The 22,823-nt window shown below is 50.3% G+C and overlaps 1 protein-coding gene across 2 annotated transcripts; it reads right to left on the bottom strand.

Annotated features, from left to right (window-relative positions):
- Positions 1 to 1,387: 1,387 nt before the first annotated feature.
- Positions 1,388 to 15,799, bottom strand: PAQR8 (progestin and adipoQ receptor family member 8). 2 transcript variants are annotated; one of them, XM_054001668.1, is made up of 2 exons: positions 15,720 to 15,799; positions 1,388 to 6,153 (listed from the first exon to the last, which is right to left on the bottom strand). In XM_054001668.1, the coding sequence occupies exon 2, from the start codon at positions 6,114 to 6,116 to the stop codon at positions 5,058 to 5,060; it is 1,059 nt and encodes a 352-aa protein (XP_053857643.1). In that variant the 5' UTR covers positions 6,117 to 6,153; positions 15,720 to 15,799; the 3' UTR covers positions 1,388 to 5,057. The 2 variants fall into 2 exon arrangements, with proteins under 2 accessions (XP_053857643.1, XP_053857644.1); XM_054001669.1 differs by lacking the exon at positions 15,720 to 15,799 and adding an exon at positions 15,655 to 15,713.
- Positions 15,800 to 22,823: the final 7,024 nt, after the last annotated feature.

Here is a 22,823-nt window from a genome sequence, read left to right as displayed (position 1 = left end):
TGTCCAGAGAAGCTGTGGATGCCCTATCCATAGAAATATTCAAGGTCAAGTTGGATGGAGCCCAGGAGAAACCTGGTTTAGTGGAGGGTGTCCCTTGCCATGGCAGGGGGTTGGACTGAGTTATCTTTAAGGTCTCTTCCAACCCAAACCCTTCTATGATTCTCTGATTCCAGCCCAGGAGGCTTCTAGAATGCGGTGCTGGCAACTCCCTCCTCCTAGTGAGGGAGGAGCCAACAAGGAGAGGCGCTTTGCTGAACATCAGACTCACCAGCCATGGTTCACTGGAAATGTGGGGGTCAAAAGCACAGCTGGCTGGTGGAGTTCAGGATCCTGAAGGAAGGGAGGAAGGTAAACATCAAACACTAGACTTCACACTTTGGCCTCTTCAAAGGCCTCTATCCGCTTGGTAGAGTGCCCTGAGATAAGGAGGCCTGGGAGGAGTCATCTCCAAGCTCAAGAACAGTCCAGTCCAATGAGCAGGAAGCTGGGCAAAAATGCTAGCAGGCCTGCATGGATAAACAGGGAGCTCCTGGAAAAACTCAAAACACAGAAGTAGTAGAGAGAAGGTGAAAGCAAGGACACGGATGGAAAAGAATACAGACGTTATCTGAGTGTGCAGGGATGAGGAAAGGCAAAGTCCAACTGGAATCTGTTCAGGAATGCCAAAGACAACCAGAAGGGTTTCTATAGGGTGACAAAAGGGAGAGTACGGCAAATGTTGTGGGCCCATTGCTCAGTAAGATGGAGCTGGCTACAGAGAATATAGAAAAGCCTTCTTCACCTCAGTCTTTACCAGCAAGATTAGCCTTCAGGAATCCCAGGGCCAGGACCAGAGGGCACAGGCACACACTGGAACACAGGAGATTCCTTTGAACATAAGGAAACACTTTTTTACTGTGAGGGTGGCTGAGCACTGGCACAGGTTGCCCAGAGAAGTGATCACCATCTTTTTGGAGATATTCAGAATTCATCTAGACATGGACCTGGGCAACCAGCTCTGAGTGGCCCTGCTTGAGCTGAGGGTTGCACCAAGTGGCCCCCAGAAATCTTTTCCAAACTCAACCCTTCTGTGATTGTGGATGATGAACTAAAATTTCTCTAATCAGTGTCAGGGCAGCTGTTCTGCACTTCCCTTGTGGAAAGGGAATTAAATCCAATAGGTTTTGTGAAACCTTGGGAGTGCTTTGAGATGCACAGATAAAACTACACCTTATTGTTCATTATTGTAATTATTATCTCTCTGTAATTATCATCCCTATTTTTTTCTAATGACTCATAACCTTCTGTAGTTGTGCAGTTGTGCATTTGGGAATTTCACACCACACCAATTGTTTTGTTTTCATAGATTTTTTTTTCCACTAAAGTTTTTAAATAAAGATCAGTACAGTACAAAGCTTAAAATATTGTCAATGTTTTCAACAATACAAAGTCAGCAGGTGGGAGTTGGGAATGGGGTGGTTAATAAGGAACACTCATATCCTTCCCTGTTTCCCAAAGGAAAAAAAATACAAACTGTTTTGTACTTCTGTTTAGTAAGAACAGTGCTTAAAAATAATCCTGTCAGTAAAAGATGTAAATTGCAAGGCACATGAGGAACCTGTCCTTGCCTCGTTACACAAATTAGGCATAAATAAGGCACTTGTCTCCATCCTCCCCTCCTGCTCTGTACACTGAGCAAATCCTGTCAGTGGGAATTGGCTGTTAAGAGCAACCTTGGACCATGGAGCAGACAGCAAAGAGGCTGCCCTTGATCCTCAGGCTCCTTCAGGATTAATCCCCAAAAGAAGTAGCACAAGGCACATTGGGATGAATTCTCAGGAGCTGTCCTGGTTTGCAAGATCTGAAGGAACCCAACCTCAGGACCAGAGATTCCTAAGGGAGAGGACTGTGACCTCAGGGATCCCTGAGGGATCTTAGGTGTGATCAACCTTTGGTGGTCAGCTCTTCACCAAGCCTGGCCACTGGTGCATTCTCCCCAGGCATGCCTCCTTAGGAACACCAGGATGGAGGAGACCTGCTCCAAGCAGTGAGCCCAAGGAGAAGGTCCTGGGGGTCTCAGACAAGCTGAGCATTTATCGCAATGGCACTTTGGCTTTTTCCAGATCCATCTCTGGTGTCCTCTGGATCACTGGCAAAGCTTCCACAGCCACTTCCCAGCTGAGACTGCAGCATGTGGAGTCTGCCAGGAAGGCAGCCAGGTGCCTAAGGCACAAAGGATGAAGTCTGGGGATGAAGGAAAGAAAGAAGCTGGTTGGAGGAAGAGGAGGATGGAGACAGGGAAGAAGGAAGCTCCAGTGTTGGTGAGCCCCTTGTGACACAAGGGTGCATCCTCACAGCAGCACAGATCTGTATTGTAGATCCCCACTCACTCCACCCATCATCGTAACCAGGAGGTCAGCTCCAGGTGGGAGTGCAGGGCCACGCGGAGATGGGTGTGGCTTCACCTGAGGGGAAATGGGGGAGTGTGCAAAAACACCTCCACTGTCACACCACTGCTCCACTGTCCACTTCTGCTCAGCCAGGAAGGAGAAGATCTGATCAGAAGTACCTTGGCAGAGCCACGTGGGCTCCTCTCCCTGTCCCTGAATGAGATGGAATTACCGTACTCACCCTCCTTCAACAAGGACAGGGCATGTTATCTGTGTTCAAACCCTCAGAGAAGGTGACACCTGGGTGATCCCTTCCTTTGGTTCCAGTATAACTCCAGGTAGCAGCAGAGCAGGCTTGCTATTACCAGCCATGCCCAATCCTTCTCCATTTTATTCCAGAAATGAGCTCTGGACCAGCCTGATTTACCTCTGTTTCTGCACAGGAACCCACTGATACCATACAGCCAGTTCCACATCCAGTGCCTTGTTCTCCCTTACCTACCACAAAACCAAGGCAAATTAGGCTATAAGAAAAAGCTGCTTGCACTGGAAGCCTTTTCTCAGACTGGGAGGAGACCCACAAACAAAGCCAGAGGCCATGGAGGGAGCAGTCCTCAGTGCAGCTGAGGGAGCTGAGCAGCCAGCTGCCATGCAAGGAGGAACTGCTGCTGGCCTTCACTCCAGCCCTTCCCTGCCAGCAGCTGCATTGTCCAAGTGAATTGGCTCAGAATTAAAACCAGCCAAAAATTACTGACATTTTTTCACTAGGATTGGTTTCCCAAAGGTCCCTCTCCCAGCACTGGCTCACTCTGTGGTGAGATGAGCTTCTGTGCATGGGAAGAGGTTTAATGAGGTGCAAGTGGGACCACGCCTGCTTGGCATCTCCCTTGAGGCAGATTTTCTGCTAGGTCAGCATGGCTGTACCATCAAAAACACCCTACAAAATTAAGTAAATAATTTCTAAGCTGAGGCCAGGACTGAGGAGAAAGGGTGGACTTGATGACCTCCTGAAGGCTTTCCTATGACTTCATCTCCTATACGCCAAAATTACTTCCCTCTCCTTTTGTATTTAATTTTCTATAGGGCCATGAGTTCCAAATTTACCTACTAAACACAGGACCAGCAAAGTACCAATCTACAGATCTGTTTTCCACCACCTATTAACAAATCTGTTGTCCAGCCCACCTTGCTCCTGCAGCAGGACAGCACTGTTTCCTTCAGGTTAATCTTAACCCAGCTAGAAGGCTCTGCAGATATAAAATCCTAAGGCAAAGCCTTTCTGGATAACAAATCCCATGCGTGCGCGTGGAACATGAACAAACACACACACCTCAAGAGCTGAAACACAGATGAAGTGCAGAAATCAGTGCTTGTCCTCACCAACCATATCCCCAACCCTACACTCTGCCTGCTCAGAACCAGCAATCACAATTCATTTGCCTGCCCTTGGGCTCAGTGAGACAAATCTGTGGCTAGGATAGATCCCATGGATTCCTTGGTTTTAGCAAGGATTTAAACCTCCTTGGTGGTTCCATTTTCAATATTCCCCCAAGGCAAGCACAGAATACATTCTTCTAGTGGGGGACACAGTAATTCAGCCTTTCTTACCTTGGATAGGAGTGACCCATGGACATTAAGTGACCCTGACTGCTATCTTTGCTACTTCACACAGGAATCACCAAGTCCCAAGGACAAACCCATCCCGAGGCTGTGCAGGACCCTGATGCTGTCATCCTGCTCCTGCCTTTTGCTGTTCCACCTTCATCTAATACTGATAAAAAAATGCCAGAGTCACAGCCCCACTGATCATAGAACAGCAACCCTGCAGCTTCAAGGCCAGCTTTCCCACAATGCTCACCAAGGACACAAAGCACCATTAAGAGAGGAATAAAGACTCCTTCACCTTCACACCTTTTGGCCATGACCACAGTAGTACTGTTGGAGGAGCAGAGCCTTTCCTGTATCAAACAGATCCCATCCAAGTTATTCCATGTTTCATGGACATTGCTAGAGTTTGGTCAGACTCCCTAGACAGATGGCACCGATCCAGTTTGTCTCACAGGACCCGAGGTCATGCCAGGATCTCCAAAGATGTTCTCCCAGAGCTATCTAAGTGACCTGGCATTGACACACTTGACAAGGGGAGTGCAGAGAGAACCTGGCTGGAACAGGAAAAGGATTCTAGCAGCCACAGTGCCACATGTGCCCTCACACATGAACCCTAGAAACACAGACTTCCTAAAACCTTCCTACTGCCTTTGATAGGAACAGCTCTCACACAGATATGGCAAAACCCATAGAGGTCATCACATCCAGCTGTGGTCCTCATGGTGTTGTGAGCCCTGGCACACCCTTCTGCAGTCCCACAGCCTCCAGGCTGCCCTCCCTGACCTTCAGCAAGGTCTCACCCACAGCTCTACCACAATGAACAAAGAACCTCTGCCTATTTCAGCATCCTTGGTTCAGTGACTTTTTCTGGCTTAAAACACTCCATGTCCCCCCCCGGATGGCAACAGGCAATCCCTGCTGTGAAAATGCATCCAGCATGAAGTGTCCAGCCCTCCATCTGAATCCAGGGTCCTGGTTAGTCACGGCGTGTTAGGCAAGTAAGACAGTCATGTCTCTAGTATGTTATGCCCTTTTTCTTGATTTTCTCTGGTGATGTCATGCCTGTCATGTCCGTGACTCTCAGGAGTCCTTTTTAGCCAGGCTGGCCTTGATCCTGCATCGCAGGATGTAAGCTGTGATGGCACTGCAGGCCACCAAGCCAAAAAAAGAGATGCAGGAGAGATAAACAGTAAAAGGCCCGTGTCTCTTCAGGAAAATCTCCTGCCTGTTCTTATAATCCAAAAGAATGGCCTCCAGCTGTGACAGGGTGCAGATGGCCAGGAAGGTGTGGAAGATCTGATGGGCATGGCCAACAATATCACAGGAGCCAGGGAAGTATTTCTCAGGGACAGGGCAGGAAAAGAAATAAGCACTGATAAGGAAAAACAGTATCTGGTATGTGTGGTACCAAGCAGCATCCTCCTCACAGCCCCCCAGGTGACACACAACCACGCGGTGAGCCACGGGACTGATATCCAGGATGAAAGCCAGCCCTGCTGGGATCACCTGGCACATCTTCCTCATGATGGGGTAAGGCCGTCGGTACCGGTATTTGGCGTAGCAGCAGCCGGCACAGGACAACCAGCCGCAGAAAGCTGCTGCTGGCAGGAAGAAAAGCCAGAACTTGTCGTACCAAGCTTGGTCAGAGCTGTAGTAGAAATGAGCCAGGGCACTGCCGTACTGGTAGATGCTGACTCCAACATAGTCTACAAAGTAGAAGGTGTAGTGGTACAGCTCTGACTTGGACTGCAGCAGGTGTGCCAAGAGGCTGCAGGTCAGGTAGGTGACAGAGGAGAGGACAAAGATGAGCAATGGCAAGGACCACGCATCCACAGGCAACTGCTCGGCCTCCACAAATGTCTTGAACCTCAGCAGCACGGCCAGTGCCGCCAGGAGATGAGTCCACACGTTGACCACCTCGTTGTGCTTCTGGAAGAGGCTGAGGAAGTAGTAGCGCCAGTCCTGGCCGGTGGGGCGGTACCCGCTGTGGATGTAGGGCTCGCGGAAGAGCTGTGGCACCTCGCACTCCTTCACCGTGCAGGGCATCTTGGGGAGGCCGTCCTCCAGCAGCCGGGGCAGCCGGCTGAGGTGCTGCCCGCTGAGGGACAGCGTGCTGAGCCGCTCCAGGATGGCTGTCATCCTTCAGCCTCGCACCAGGGAACGTCGTCTTCCTGCCCTGCGGGGATGGGAGAAAGAGGAAATGTTAATGGTGGTGGAACAGGGAGAAGAGCATGCTGCCATTCCCAGTGGGATTAACCACGGCACCATGGAGATGCTGGCCCTTAGAGCAGCTACCAGTGCCTAAAGGGGCTCCAGGAGAGCTGGAGAGGGACTTGGGGGAAGGACCTGGAAGGACAGGACATGGGGCAATGGCTTCCCACTGCCAGAGGGTAGGGATATTGGGAAGGAATTCTTCCCTGTGCGGGTGGTGAGGCCCTGGCACAGGTTGCCCAGAGAAGCTGTGGCTGCCCCTGGATCCCTGGAAGTATCCAAGGCCAGGTTGGACGGGGCTTGGAGCAACCTGGGATAGTGGAAGGTGTCCCTGCCCATGGCAGGGTGTTGGGTCAAGATGGTCTTTCAGGTCCCTTCTAACCCAAACCATTCTATGATTCTATGATTCTGTGAATATTGTTGAGTTTAGGAGTACCAGATCTCCTGAGGAGTTAAGAGAAGGGACTTCCGGATTCCCAGGGGTATCTGTTCCCTGACCTAAATTCAGCACAGAGGGGGATGGCAGAGCCCTGTCCCTGCAGGTCAGCCTGCATCAGATGGGCACGGCAATGTCACAAGCCTGCCCTTCCTCCCCACTTCCTCAGGCACTCAGCTTGGAGCGTGTTCAGGAGCCACAAGCTGCCAACAAGGGGCTGCAGGAAGCAGTTAGTTGGCAAGAAAGCATCTGATGATTTATGAAGGTGATGTTTCACCCCTTACCCCAGAATAAAATGCTCAGGGACAAAAGTGGGATATAAATTACTCATCTAAGGGATAAACAGCTTGTCCGCACATGAGTTAAGAGGGTCCCAACCAAATCATGGAGGTTGCAAAGAAACTCAACATTCCCTGGCAAGCAACTTGCCAATGGGTTACTGTAGTGAGTATGGCAGAGGGAGAAGTGGAGAAATCCACCATCCCAAACCTGCAGCCCTCATCCCTCCACAAATAAGAAGCATCAGGACTGAGAGGGACTGAAGAAATTAGAGGCTTCACATCCAAGCTGGCTGCAGTTTGGGTACAGCATCAGAGCTTTGGGAGCATCCATGGAGCCAATGCTGAGGGACTGCCAGAGAAGTCCCTGGATGCTCAGAGCAGCCAAACCCAGTGCTGGGCACTCCTCTGCCTGCTCTGCTCCTTAGTAACCTCCAGACTTGCTAAGCTCTGGCTGGCAAGATTCAGATTCAGAGCACAGCAGGATCCTAATGTGTGGAGAACAACTCTTGGCATTAAATTAATTCCCAATACCCCCTGTTTCCCAATAACCTAGATATCTCTCTTCCCTGCTGGTGTTTGTGTCATACAAAATAGAGGAGAATTCATCACAAATGCCCATGTTAAACTAAAATTGGTGCTGATGGGGCCCCACCAGACTGTGCAAGGCTGTGGTTACTCCTGTGAAACCAACACACACAGGTTTGCAGAAGCAAAATCTGTCTCCTAAGCCTGCATACAACTGGAGGTGCGGGGGATGGAGGTAGCAAAAAAAAAATAAATAAAACAAAACAAAACAAAAAGAAAAGGAATCACAAATAAGTATTTTTACTGAGTGTGGAAAACAGCCAGTTTTTCTCCTGTTACATGAGATACCAGCTGTGTCCAGTGGTGAGACACCAACAGTTTGTGTGGGCACCTGGTCTACTGAACGTGTCCCTGCCCATGGCAGGGGACTGGAACTAAAAGAGCTTTAAGATCCTTTCCAACCCAAACCAGTCTGTGATTCTGTGATGGGAGACCCCTGCTAGGCTGTGACACAGAGGACAGGATAGCGTTAAACATCATGAGAGAGTTTCTGAAAGCAAGGAGGTGAGACCTGGCAGTCCCAGGGTGAGACAGCACAAAGAGCAAAGTCAGAGCAGACTCTCAACCAGGCAGCAAGTCTCACTTCCTGTAGAAACCCAAAGCATCTGATAAGAAACAAAATATTTTCTTGTTGCTTCTGTATTCTAGCAGAGGGGAGCTGTCATAATTGAGTTTCATTTTCCAGAAAATTCTTTCTGCCCTACACTGCCTTGGCTTTCTCCCTTAGCATCTCTCAAAGCTGGAGGTTTTTTTCCTCTGTTTGCCACAGGGGACTTTGTCTGCTGTGTTTGATGGAGCTGCCTTAGCCACAGAAGGCAAAATGGACCCTGGAAATGCTGTTTTAGTTTCACAGATGTGTAATGCTGAAGAGAGCACACTAGCTGAGGAGTTATGTTGTGCACACTCATAAAGACTGTTTCTCTCCTAAGGGTCTGCAGGGTCCTGATCTATGATGGGACATGCAGTTCATTCAGCAGGTTGTGTATCCCTGTGGAGTTACATCCAAAAATTTAGGAAGGTGAGGCAAAATTTGACTTTGGGGCTGTCCTATAAGGGCAAGGTGTGAACAGGAGACAACACTCACTCTGCCCTTTTCCAATGTACACCTTCTTGTAGCTAGTGGAGTTCATCCATAAATCATGGAATTGTGGAGTGTTTGGGGATGGAAGGGATGTTAAAGATCACCACATTCTAACCTCCTGCCATGGGCAGGGACACCTTCCACAATCCCAGGTTGCTCCAAGCCCCATCAAACCTTGGACACTTCCAGGGATGGAGCAACCACAGCTTCTCTGGGTAACCTATGCCATGGCCTCACCACCCACATAGGGAAAATTTTTTTCCTGCCCATGGCAGAGAAGTTGGAACAAAATGATCTTTCCAACCCAGACCATTCTGGGATTCTATGATTCAATGATCATGACGGCGAGGCAGAAGAAGAAAGGACAATGCTGAAGTTCGTTACAACCTGGAGAACACAGAGTAATGCCAGAGTGAACCCCAGCAGAAGAGGAACTGAAAACCTCCAAGAGGGCACAGCTGCAAGCATAGGGCAACAGGGCACAGACCTGCAGAGAGCAGAGTTGGTACTGATCTCCTGTGGAGAAACCTGCTGAAAACTACACATAAAGAGCAAAGGCGACACACGGGAGGGTGGCACTTGAGCCTGGGAATGGGAATGCATGGGAATGTAGTCCATGGCCTGCCTGCTTTGCATGCTGACAAGGGTGTGAGAGAGACAGGCAGTTTCTGTCCCAGGCACAGCCTGGCTCCGGCTTGCACCACTCATACTCATGCCAGGATTTTGCCAAGGTCTCTCATCCCCAGAGCTGAGTGCCTGCAGCTAGCATCATCTCAGAGAGCCTGGGCACTGCATATCTCCCTGACAGCACAGATTATTCCAGGCAGGCTTTCAGAGCTGGAAAATGCCAGGTTTAAACAGGCTGTGAGGGGCAGAGATTTTCAAAATAATAGTCCGAAATCACAAGAAACACATCTGATACTGGGCTGAATGGTTCTAAATCAGGAACCTGGTACCCTGCTTATTTCAAGCCTTGTGATATGAGTGAGTGAGAACAAGTTGGCAGCTTCCAGTGATCATGTGATGGGACAAAGTGAAGAGCAATTAACGTTAGAAAAGAGAGAGAAAGAGAAAAAAAAAAACAAAACAACAAAAAACACCAACCCAGAAACCCAAGGTCAGCACTGGCTGTTTCCCTTTCACAGAGCCCCTATTCTTTTCCCTTCACGGGGGTGTAGGAGCAGCTGAAAGCCACATTCATCGGCGGGGTGTCTCGTTGAGATTCCGTCCTCACTCCCATCTCCGGGGGATTCAGTTATTTTGGCTGCTCCCAATTAACAGCAACCAAGTATCGTTTGTTCAGGGAGGGAGCTGCAAGGCGAGAAGGAGGGCGTGGATGATGGCCAGGCTGCATCATGACATCCACAATAAAAACTCCGGGCACAGGAGGAGAACGATCCTGTTCCAGTTTTTCTCTCTTATTTTGAAGAGGGTAATTGGAAACCCGAGCTTTTTCCCAGCTCTTTTGCTTTTTGGTCACAGTCTGATGCAAGGGTTTGAATGAGAAAATTTCCTATAGAGTACGGTCGATTTTCCCACCAGTCTGGCCCCCGAGTTCACCGTCTGGGATTGAGGCTGGACCAATGTGATAGATTTACTTGCAGGCTGCTATTCAGGCATCAGAGATTTACACAGCCTTCCAAAAAGGCAGTAATTCCTGGTAAACAAAGCAGGGAGGACTGGGGGTACTCAGCTTTGGGGAAGTCTTCAATAAATGCATGTCATTTAAAACAAAAAGAAGTAGTGGTTGTGGACAGCATGAAAATAACAGCAGAAGCCAACAGACTGGTTTGGAGAGCTGCAGGTGATTAATGCCTGAATTCCTCTCTTCTGGCAGTTGAACAAAAGTCCATGGGGGGACTCCAGGTCATTTTGAAGCTTCTGGGGTTTTATTGTGACCCATTCCTACATGGGGTTAACTTTGGTGTCACAGCTCCTAGTGCACCAGGATGGCAGGGAGCAGTTCAGCTCCGGGAGGGGCTGCACCAGGGCTGCACCCAGCTCAAATGCACTGGATAAGCCCCATCCCAAACCCTGTTGTCTGAAGGCTGGTCCTTCCTGAGCACAAACATCTCCTCCTGTAATTAAACCATTCTGGAGGGTTGGAGAAAACTTTGAAAGACCATGCTGGGAGCACAGTGCCAGCTCCTCCATCCTGTTCTTGCCCTGTGTTTTGGAAAGGCCTCTCCAGAGCTGAGAAAATAAGAGACCATGGATTGGCTCAAGAAGCAGTTCCTGTGCAGTCTTGGTATTACCTGCTTCCTTCTGCCACAGATTCAGGTGCCAACATTGCTCCAGACTGCAGCAGGAATACTCAGAGCTCAGATCTCTTCTGTGGGGAGTTACTGGGATTTACAGGTTCCCCTGAGAAGCTGTGGCTGCCCCTGGATCTCTGGAAGTGTCTAAGGCCAGACTGGACAGTGCTCGGTGCAAGCTAGGATAGGGGAAGGTGTCCCTGCCATGGCAGGGGGGTTGAACTGGTAAGCCTTAATGTCCCTCCCAACCCAAACCACTCTGTGATTCCATAATTTGATGGTTTGTGCCAGGGACCAGCCCTGCCAGGGCAGGCAGCAGGGTATGAAGGACTTATCTACACTCCAGAATCAAAGAAGTGGAAATCCCCACAACCAGAGAGGAGCCAGGTATGTGCTTGGGGCTTCTCTAAACTGGGCTTACGCTTCTTCATCTAGGAAATGGGGATATCAGTCCTCACCTGCCTGATGGAAACGAGATATCGTACTCCTAATGCACTGGGCAGTGCTGGGACTACTTAACTGCATTGCACAGAAGATTTTATTTCCCTCAAGGTACCCTGTTAGATCTACATCAGCCCAAGTCCTGTTACTCCTCCCACAGGGACCTGCACAGGTTGGGATGCTCTGGAAGGTAAAAGGTGGTGCCATGTGATTTACTGAAGGGCATGACTTAAAACAACATGATCTCTTCAGAAAAAAAAGGCCAAAATAACCTCGTGGCAAATTTCAAATAAAAGAAGATGGCTCAAATTCTCCCCTTCTCTATACACAGACACACACAGTGTGCAGCCCAAGCAGGGTTTATCCAAGCTTGTATCCCTCAGGAAACGAACGTCCCGTGATGCTGGGAGACGAGCCATGAAAGCCAGCGGGAGGTGGCAGGATCCCCCACGGAAGCCACGGCAGTGTCAGCTCCCCTGCAATTCCTGGCCTGGCAGCAAGCTGGGCCAGCAGCCAGCTCAGCCGTGCTGGGCAGCAAGTGCCTCTTGACATGGGCTCAGCGTTGCCTGAGCTTTGGGATGGGGCCAGGGGATGAGAGCAGTGGAGCCAGCACAGGGAATGCTCTGCTCGGAGGGCACAGAGCAAAAACAAAGCTGCTGGCAAATGCCACCTCCCTGCAGCAAAGCAGCCCAACAAGGGGGGCACCCCTGAGGCCCTGTGGTGTTTGGGGGAGCAAAGCAGGAGAATGGAACCCCAAAGTTAGGAAACCAAAGGTTGTATGAGGCTGGTGGCTTTATTGTCAGAGTCCAAGCATCACGTGCAAGGGGGATGTTGATTTTCACAACATCAGGTTCTCAGAGATCAGCTGGGCTGGCTTGGCCATTCCTGTGCTGCTGCACCCCTCAAGTGAGCGGCCACACACAAACTGTCAGCCAGGAACAACTCCTGGACTGTGCTATCTCCCAAACCATGTTAGGGAATGGCACAGTTCTGGTTTGCTGTGATAGCACAGCTGCAGTTTCCTCATGCCTAACCCAGTTAGAGCTTGGTGATGCTGCTGATAACACAGCCAATAATGCCTGAGGAAGAAAAAAAAAAAAACAAAACAAAACAAAAAAAAAAAAAAACAAGCACCTGCAGCACTAGTTAATATTCACTAATTCTGTCACACACCCTGGCTGAAAATTCCCTCCTCTGGCAAATCCACTCCCCCATATCAAAATTTGCTCAAGGCCAAGGTAATATTCTGCAGCTTTTCTTCCTGATCTTACTAATCCTTTGCTGTTTGTGCTTTCCTGATCCCTTCACGACTTTCTTTTTTCTCACACAACCAACACAGCACCCAATGCTTTGGGGCTGGATTTCAGGTGGCTGTGAAATCCCTGGATGAGTACACCAGGAATCAAACCAGACCGGGACACAGTCCCAAACTGTAACCATCAGGTTGCTGAAGTGTCAGCATCCCCTGGGCATGGTTTTGGTCCTGCCACCCTCACCAGTCCCTGCCTGCTGTATTCAGCCATGCAGGGATCACTGATGGGCTGGGACTGACCATTTCCAGAAACTGGAATTGTGCCAGCAAAGTGCCTGGGGTTTTCCCCCTGCACTGACTGAAAAAGGAGCCTGGATTTGTCACAGTGGCATTCCACTTTCACCTCCCAAATTTCCTTCAGCACTAATCTTCCTTCAGTGCAGATTTAGAACTGGGAACTCCTGCTAGCACAGGGAAACCTCGACAAGCCAGCCAATCCCTCCCTGCTCAGATCCATCTGCTGATGGGACAACTCTGTAACCATCTGCCTGCGGGCAGAGCAACCAAACCAAACTGGCCGTGTGCTGCTTGTGGGTTCAAATCATCCCCAAAAAACCTCTGGGCTGCGGCTGCTCAGCTTTGCTGTCATCCACAAAAGCCTCTTGCACAAAAGCATCATTTTTTTTTAAGGCTGCGGATTTTAGAGCTTTGGTCATTCAAAAAAAATGTATATAAATCATGCAGAGCCCTGCGGCTGCTGCAGGCAGAGAGGAGGCACTGCCAGGGAGAGACTGCAGCTCTGTGCCAACCCCATGGAGCCCTGAGCTCTCCTCTCCCCTGCACTAAAAGTCTTTGTCCCCATCCTGGACCTCGTCCCATTTAACCCCATGGCCTCTCCCAGCCAGGTTCTAGGTTTGCAGTGACAGAAGTGATGCCCTTCCTGGAGGCTACAAAGCTCCAAGGAAGAGCCAGATGGCAGATTTCCTCCACAAAAGGCATGCAGGCAGTGCTGCATTCACTTGCTTAGAACCCTACCCAATCCCAAGGATATGGTGGGGCTTGGAGGGTGGGAAGGAGATGGGAACAAGCTTCCCCTTACTACCTGGAAGTGTCCAAGGCCAGGTTGGGCAGGGCTTGGAGCAACCTGGTCTAGTAGAAGGTGTCCCTGTCCATGGCAGGGAGTTGGAACTGGACCACCTTTAATGTCCCTTCCAACCCAAACCATTCCGTGATGCTGTGAAGGATGAAGCTTATAAGGTATGGCATCTGTACAGCTGCAACCTCCAGCAGCCTCCCTGGGCATTTATTCTTCTGAAATTTAATAATGATTGATTGTTTATACAATTAAATGGCCACTGGTCTGACCCCAGAGCAGCGGTTACGCTGTAAACTGGCAGATGAAAAATTAAGCTGGTGCCTGACTCAAGAAGCGCAAGTAGCTGCAAGCTCATGCACGTGACCTGGTGGTGGCACCTCCCTTGTCCCCAGCCTTGCTGGCATGGCCATCCCTCCCTGCCATCCCTCCCTGCATCCACAGGGACACAGCTCTCAGCTCAGCCACAGGCTGCAGCTGCAGCTTCAGCGTAAACACATAAAAGCAATTAATGTCCAGGAAACAGAAAATCCTGCAGGGTGCAGGGCTGTTAACCCACACCTTCCCCAGCTGCGTGGGAGGGAATGTGCAACTGTGTGGTTTGGCCTGATGAGCCCTGAATGGGTTTCTAGGAATTGTTTGCAGCACATATCACCACAGCACCCCAAGGGAGGAGCACAGTCTGCTGCTAGAATTCAGAATTCATGGCTGCCCGTCCCCTCCCTGCCCTGGCAGAGGGCAAAACCAGACTTCAGACCCACTGGATTCATCCTTTTTCATGACCTTTCCATAACTTTGCTCTTTTTCAACGACTGCTGCCAGGGAAGCATTACACTCCTCATCCTAATCTGCAGCAAGCCATCCTAGAATCCCAAAATATTTTGGGTTGAAAAGGACCTTAAAGCTCATCTCATCCCAACCCCTCTGCCATGGGCAGGACACCTTCCACTAGACTAGGTTGCTCCAAGCCTCATCCCACCCAAAAATCCTCCAACTAGTGATATTTAAATCATTTCCCAGCTCTGAAGCCTCAATCCCACAACAAGTGCACCTCTCCATCCCATTAAAAACCTGTGTGCCCCTGTGCATCACCTTGGCACATCTAATGGGATGCTCCACACCCAACCTCATGCCAGGGAGAAATTGGTTTGGCATCAAACAAACAACTGTTAAACCTTTACCTGAACTTCTGTATCTATATATTTGTTCAAGAAAACCAGAACTCTTTAAGACTTTCCACAATATTTCCCTCCCCACCCTTGGGAAAAAAAAAAAAAAAAAGTGAGATGCTTGTGGTGTTTTCAGCCAGGAAAAAATCCAGATGGGATATAGGGGGGACATGACCCCAAAGCGTCCTGGAGAAGATCAGCAGGGAGCAATCCTTCGGTGACCCTTTGGAGACGCGCCCCAGCTCGTGTCTGCGCAAGGAGCAGGCGGCAGCTCCAAGGCAAACAGCGGGAGCTGGTTCTTCTCCCAGCTCACGCCTGAACTATGCATCTCCTTCCCGTGGCCTCCAGAGCTCCCCGGGTGTCAAAGTCATTAAAGGAAAATCCGCCCTCAGCCATTTCAAACAAACACGGAGGAAAACCACTGCCCACCTCTCTCCTTCAGGAAGCCCTTGAGATACCGGTATCGGGGGAATTTAAGGCAAAATCCGTGTCTCCCTGCTCATCCCTGCCCTCCTTAAGCTCTTCCCCAGCACCCACCTGACCACTGGACCAACCCCGGCTGGATGAACCACAATTGTGCGTGGCACAGAGGGAGAGATCCCGCATCCCTCCGCATCCCAGGGGTGTCTGCAAGCACCAGGCACGGCACACCGACCACCCTCCGCACCCATCCCGGCATCCCGCTTCCCCCGCAGGGAACGATGCTCCCGGCGCGGCGGGGATGCAGGAGCGCTCCGGGAGATCGCTGGGGATCCTCGGGTGTCGCGGGGGGAGAGGAGGGGACCGCAGGGAGGGGATCGCCCGCAGTGTCCGCTCTCAGTGCCCGCACTCAGTGCCTGCTCTCCATCTCCCGCACTCCATGTCCACACTCACCTCCCGCACTCAGTGGCCGCACTCATCCCCTGCACTCAGTGTCGGCTCTCCCGTCCCGCACTCACCGCTCTCAGTGCCCGCTCTCGCTGTCCCCTCGGTGTCCCCTCGGTGCCCGCTCTCCCCTCCCCTGTCCCGCTGCCGCCGCCGAGTCCCGGCGCCGCCGCCTCCGGGAGCCCCCGCGGCCGCCCCGCGCATGCGCGCCCCGCCCCGCCCCGGGGTGGCCCCGCGGGCCGAGCCCAGCCCGGCCCGGCCCGGCCCAACCCAGACCGGACAAAGCGCGGCTCAAACCCGCGGCACCACCCAGATCCCGTCACCCCAGGGGTGGGTGCAGAGGAGAGCCCAGGGCCGCATCCGGGAGAGGGGTGTAAAGTCACAGACTCACAGAATCGTTCAGGTTGGGAGAGGTCATCGAGGTCATCGAGAGCTCAGAGCACCGAGTGCCACGTCCTGGTGTTCCTTGGACACCGCCAGGGATGGGGACTCTTAACACCTCCTGGGCAGCCCCTTCCAATGCCTGGCCACCCCTTCCATGAAGAAGTTCTGCCTCATGTCCAACCTGAACCTTCTCTGGCCACAGCTTGAGGTTCTGTCCCTTGTCCTGCCCCTGTTCCCTGGGAGCAGAGCCCGACCCTCCCCTGGCTGTCCCCTCCTGTCACGGAGTTGTGCAGAGCCAGAAGGTCCCCCCTGAGCCTCCTTTTCTCCAGGCTGAGCCCTCCAGCTCTCTCAGCCGCTCCTCATAGCATTTACAAGTCACTGCAAGGTGGTAGGGGATGGAAGGGACCTTTGGACATCACCTGATTCAGCCCCAGAGATCACTCTCAAAGATGAAGAAGAATCTACGTTTAAAGTAGAAATCACAGAACCAGGGGCTATGAGTGCCCACTGAAGCACAGGAGATTCCTCTGAACCCCAGGAAACACTTCTTTACTATGAGGCCAAGAACTGGCACAGGTTGCCCAGCAAGAGATACCTCCATCCTTTGAGATATTTAAAATCCATCTGGACATGGACCTGGGCAACCTGCTCTGTGTGGCCCTAAATGAGCAAGGGGGCTGGACCAGATGACTTCCATGGAGTGGGAGGAACCCCCTGATTTCAGTGCTATGGACATGCAGGTGTGGAGGAGCAGATGATTTTCCACAAGATTTCCAGGCTAAAGGCAGTATGGCCTCAAGCCAGCTGCCAGCACCAAAATTTTTGGGCTCCAGAAAAACAGGCATTTGCACCCAAATGGCCTTTCAGGAGCAGCCTCTGGGCTCGTGAGCTATGCTTGGGAAATGTGTGGGAGAGGCTGATGGATCCTGGATGGAGCTGTGCCAAAGCCACAGTGGTGGGTTCAGCTGTAGGGTCACCGTGACCCCCAGGAGCAGGTTAATTTATGAGTTACAGAGTTTGCCCTCTCCAGGCTCTGCCTCAGCTGGTTCATGCAGGTTCTGCTGCTCCAGCTTGTCAGAACCACTGTTTTTTGATAGGTTTATGAGGAAAACAGAAGGACTGCTTGTTCTGCAGGGAGAGGATTCATGGAGAGGCAGCCCAGGAATGCGACTTTGTGGCTCTGATAAGATCTCTGCAGCCTGGGTGAAGGTTCAGCACATCCCAGCACAAATCTCACAGCATGTGGGAGAGCCAGTGCCCCCAAAGTGAGGAGGGAAAACATCCAGGGTGAAAAAGGTGGGAAGGAACCTCAATTTTTCCCTGTCATTGCACTCAGGGATGTGGATGAGATACAAGGGGCAGCTACCAACCCCCCCAGTTACATCTTGAACTTGTTTTCTGTCCCTCTAAGACATCTCCTGAAAGACCCATAATACTGCACCATCCTCCTCCTCCGTTCCTTAAACTGGGAGGGGATTCTGCCCCTCTGCTTCATTCTGGTGAGACCCCACCCGCAGAGCTGCCTCCAGATCTGTGATTCAACAGCAGAAGGACGTGGAGCTGCTGGAGAGAGACCAGAGGAGGCCACAGAGATGCTCCAAGAGCTGGAGCCCCTCTGCTCTGGAGCCAGGCTGGGAGAGCTGGGTGTGTTCACCTGGAAAAGAGAAGGATGCAGGGACACCTCAGAGCCCCTTCCAGTGCCTAAAGGGGCTCCAGGAGAGCTGGAGAGGGACTTGGGACAGGGGATGGAGGGACAGGACAAGGGGCAATGGGCAGTAGGGGGCATAGGAGGTGGGACATAAAATACAACCCAGGCAGATGGGGATGGTGGGAGGTGACATCCCTGCTGCAACATGGACACTGCAACACTGCTGGGCCACCTGCACCTATTTTACCCCTGTGAAAGGTTTTTACCTCGTTTAACTTCAAGGCATGCCCCAGGGCAGCCATGGGAGGGACAAAGGGCAGCTCTATGGGGGATAACTGCTCTCCTGGGGGGGGTGCTGAGAGCCTGTTCTACACCCCAAGCCTGGTGGATGCTGCACAGTGAGATCTCTTTGATCACTGGCTCTCAGGTGAGTGGTACCAAGCCATGCTCTGTAGTTCATCTCAAACTTACCCTGCTGTGCTGCAGTCCCTGTTACTCCCTACCATTGGCATTTTAAACCCTGAAATGAATCACCCAGCTCCCTCCAAGTCAAAATCCAGGTGTGGTTGTGTTTGGCCAGGAGATTAGTCCCAGAGTTAAGACTGGGTTGTACCAGGCTGAGGTTGTACAGTCATCTGATAGGATTCAAATACACTCTGTGCCCTCAAACATGTCCTGAATGCCTTAATTCCCCACCCAAATGTTCATCATAGAATGGTTTGGGTTGGAAGGGACCTGCAAAAGGTTGTCCTGTTATTTTTAGGTGCTCAGAGTTATTACTCAAAAAAAAAGGATCTTCTTTTGTGGATCAGGGTCTCCCTCCATCAAGAAGCATCCACACATACCATGTCCACACTGTGCTGCTGAGGAGCAATGTAGCAGCTTTGCACCAAAGACAACTGAGGTATTCCAAGGACCAAATGTAATCCAGAAAGTAGGAGTTACCTTTTCCCTGTATTTCCCTGTAATAAAGAATATTGACTTGTTGTTATTGTAGTGGGGTAAAAGAGACATTTTTTTTGCCCTGTCTGTGCCCATATGGAACTCCTTCCCACTGGGCAAGAATTGATGCTCATCATCTGTTTGGCAAGTTTTAAATAAAAATTCTGCAGATGCAGAATTAGAACATTAAGAACACATTAGAACACTAAGGCTTTCTTTAACGAATAATTCAGGAAAAAAGTCCATAAAAGCCCTGGGCTACCAAGTTCAGCCTCTGCAATGAGAAGGAAGCACTTGATACAGTTAATTTCGGCACCATCAGCTGTTCTCCACGTGTTGCACAAGGATTGTGTAGCAATTTGGGGTCGGGACTTTCCTGCTTCCTCGTGGTTTGCCCGCAGCAGTGAGAGCCCATTGTGACAGTGTGATGGGGGTTACTAATCAGCTTCCCAACTTCCCATCAGGGCAGGGAATGGATCCAGACCAGCCCTGGGGAGAAGGATTTGGGGGTGCTGGTGGGTGAGAGCTGGACATGACCCTTCCTTGAAACCCTCAATTCCTGAGGTGATCCCCCAGCGTGGGCAGCAGGGGAAGGGGGGGGATTCTGCCCCTCTGCCCTGCTCAGGTGAGACCCCACCTGCAGAGCTGCTCCAGCCCTGGGGCCAGCAGCAGAAGGACGTGGAGCTACTGGAGAGAGACCAGAGGAGGCCACGGAGATGTTCCAGGAGCTGGAGCCCCTCTGCTCTGAAGCCAGGCTGGGAGAGCTGGGGGTGTTCACCTGAAGAAGAGAAGGATCCAGGGAGACCTGAGAGCCCCTTCCAGTGCCTAAAGGGGCTCCAGGAGAGCTGAAGAAGAAAGAAGAACTTGGGACAAGGCCTGGAGGGACAGGACAAGGGGGAATGGATGAAAAAGGATTAGATAATTGGAATGAATTTTTTATGATAAGGGTGATGTACACTTCCCTGGAAGTGTCCAGGGCCAGTGGACGGGACTTGGAGCAGCCTGGGATAGTGGAAGGTGTCCCTGCCCATGGCAGAGGGTGGAACTGGATGTTCTTTTAGGTCCCTTCCAACCCACACAGTTCTGTGATTCCGTGATTCTAAAGCTGGACATCACTTGCTGAAGTGACCAGTGGATCCTGCCCCAGGGTTGAAAGCCGCCCCCAGAGATCCTGAGGAAGAGGCAGAGATGTTTTGCATACAGATCCATGATTTCCAGGCTTGAGGGTGAAGAAAATGAGAGAAGAGGAAAAAAAAAAAAAAAAAAAGTAACCAGCTGTCACTGTCTTTAGTAACAGCCAGAAGCCATGAGAGCAGATGAGGAGACCAAAATAGCAACACCAAACCTCAGCTCTGTGTCTGGACCCTTCGGATTTCCCTGTAAATGTGGTTGAGTTGCCCCATTCCAGAGCTTTGTTGTTGATTCAGCCACTCCTCGGGTTTCATTTGGAATTCAGTTTTCCTTATGCCCGCAGGCACAGCCTGTGTGGGTTTGTTTTGGTTTTCTATTAATTGCTGTATTTTCCTCCTGCACAGCAGGAAAATAGGATGAATACCCATGGGATCTGGGGTAGCTGTGCATCAGGAGCAGGACCACAACAAGATTTTATGTTCCCATCACTGTGTTAGGGCTATGCTAGAGGCATCTGGGAGGAAAAACAAATCCATATGCTCTGGGCTCCTACTCTGGGAAGAAAAAAGGTGGTTTCAGCCCATCAAACACAGTGAAGGTCAGAGCTTTAACTTCTTACCCACTTTCCTGTGCTCTCCTGGTCAGATAACAGCAGCTCCTTTCAGTAAAGAAATTCTGTTTATACACCCTGATAGTAATTTTCCATGTTTTTCTTCTCCACAATTAGGAAAAAAAAACCCATGAGCTAGAGCCGCTTAAAGATTTACCAGAGTGTGTGGGAATAGCAAATACTTCAAGAAAATTATGTCAGAAATGCCTGAGCTGGGTGAAGATGCAATGGGGTGAAATTCTCCAGCCTATGTTAGGGAAAAGGTCAGGAGAGAAGATTAAGAAGGGCCCCTTCAGCATTAAATCATTTGTGAGGAGAGTCAGGACAACACTCTGCTTGTGAGAGTGAATTCATGCCCCGGTTAGGATTCAGTTCCTGCAACTGCAGCTTCAGGAGAGCCCAGTAAATATAAATCCCTTTAATCCCTTGGAAAACATAAAATTTACCCTGATAAAAACATCTCATAGGTGGTCTCACTTCTCCACATAATTTCAGTTCTAAAAAGTGACTTTTTTCCATTCCAAACATTGCATTCCATGTTATTATCCTTCTATTTTATTACAAATAGATTTGCAACCTCCACTCCAGTGTGTTGCTTGATGATCAGGTGACATTCCGTCAAATTTGGGATACTCTCCTCCCATTTTTGGAGCTGTGAATGAGCCACAAGCCTCTCCCCTGCCCTTCATGGGCGAGGCAAGGCTTCTCAGCAGCCAGGAAAGCGAATAGATGGCAACTTGATAATTGAGCTGTGGCTTGAAAAGTGACATTTAGTTGAACTAAGAGGAAAAAAAATGAACAAAAAAACAACAAAAATGACAGCAACAACAACAAAACCCCACAACGTCCCCGAATCTCCGAAGGATCACAGGGTACCCTTAAACCTCAGAAATCAAGTACAGGTGGATGCTGACACAGAGGTGTGAGGAAGGGATGAGAAAATCCCTTAAAGTGCTCCATGTGCAATTCACCAGTGATCCCTGATCCTTCTGTTTCTCTACAAGCCCTCCAGACCTGGCCCTCTGTGTGCTAAGTGCTTAATTCCTGTTTTTTTTTTCCAGTGTATAGGAAGTGCTAAATGTCCCTGTGAGCTTGTGCTGCCTTTTCACCCCGTAACCTCCAGAATGCAGCAGGGAGGTGAACACAGGGAGACCTTGGGCACAGTCCTGGGGAGTCCCAAAAGCCAGGGAAGGCTTCTTGCTTCTTCCCAGCCTTCTCCCCCTCTCTCCATCCCTCCGTCCTCCTCGGCCTGCCCTGCTCCGATGAATTATTCAGGCACGCGGCAGTTGCTATAGGGCGCTGTCATGAATAACAACAGCGGCTATTTTTATCCCTAACTCCTGTTACCTTTCGGGCAGGAGCGGTGGGGCCCTGCCAGCTCCTGGCAGGAGGAAAAACCGCAGCCATCCACAACGTCTCCGCGGGCTGGGACTCGTTTTGACCACCCAAATGTGGGTGAAATCTTGTGCAACCTGCATAGATGTGCCAGAATCCCACCCTGGTACACGCTCTGGGCTGTACTCACGGGGTGCTTTGCACCCATATTTTATTTCTTCCACCCATATTTTATCTGCAGTGGAGCACACAGATTGTCCATTGCTGGATTTAATATTCTGCCTGCTGCAGAGGGAGAAAAAGCATCTTAGAGGTGAAATCTTGCAGCGGGTTCTGGCAATTTATATGGGATAAATCATATTTCCTTTGGGGACTTACACAGATTCCTCCAGCCAGTTTAGATCCTCAGCGGATGATGCGCCCATTTTTTTTTTTTTTAATAAATATAAATATAAAAATAAATATAAATAGGAAATAGAAATAGAAGTGAAATAGAACTAGAACTAGAAATAATAGAAATAATAGAAATAGAAGTGCCAGGGGCACGCCAAAGGTTTTCTCTGTTCATTCTTTGTGCTTTCTCCACTCAGGAAAACAAGAAATGTCCAACAAATCAGAGGGAAGGGGTGGATTTGAGGAGGAGCTGGAGGGAAATGGGTCCTGCTGAGTGTGCAGAAGCAGGGAAGATATTCCAGATGCAGGGAACATCTCTGGAGCTAGCAGGGCAACCTTGAATATTAAAAAAAAATGGAAAGGAAAAAGAAAATAAATTAAAAGAAAAGGGAAAAGGATAAGAAGAAAAGGGGACAAGGAAGGAAACAGCAACAGGGCATAAGATCCTTTATTTCTGCCAACCTGCCAAACTGAATACTGCATCAAATTATTCCAGAGCAGGGCTAAAAGGAACTCTGACCTTTGTGAAAACAATCTTTCAGGAACAGGACAAATACCCAGGACTTGGACTGCACGCATCCCAAACCAAAGAGTTGCCAGGCATTTCCAGTGACTGATCTGATCAGGCACACAAACAGAAAATGGGAAACGGGCCAAAGGCTGTTTCCTGCTCCTTTGCCGAAACACCAATCGCAGCTGCTCCCTCTGGAGAGGAGAGATCAGGCAGCGGGAATT

The sequence above is a fragment of the Vidua macroura genome, chromosome 31 (genome assembly GCF_024509145.1).
Source record: "Vidua macroura isolate BioBank_ID:100142 chromosome 31, ASM2450914v1, whole genome shotgun sequence".
NCBI lineage: Eukaryota > Metazoa > Chordata > Aves > Passeriformes > Viduidae > Vidua > Vidua macroura.
Note: the sequence above shows the minus strand (reverse complement) of the source record. Positions and strands in the feature narration are given on the sequence as shown.

Coding starts and splice junctions, on each gene's coding strand:
- PAQR8 (XM_054001668.1), bottom strand. CDS start 6,116: ATGACAGCCATCCTGGAGCGGCTCAGCACGCTGTCCCTCAGCGGGCAG.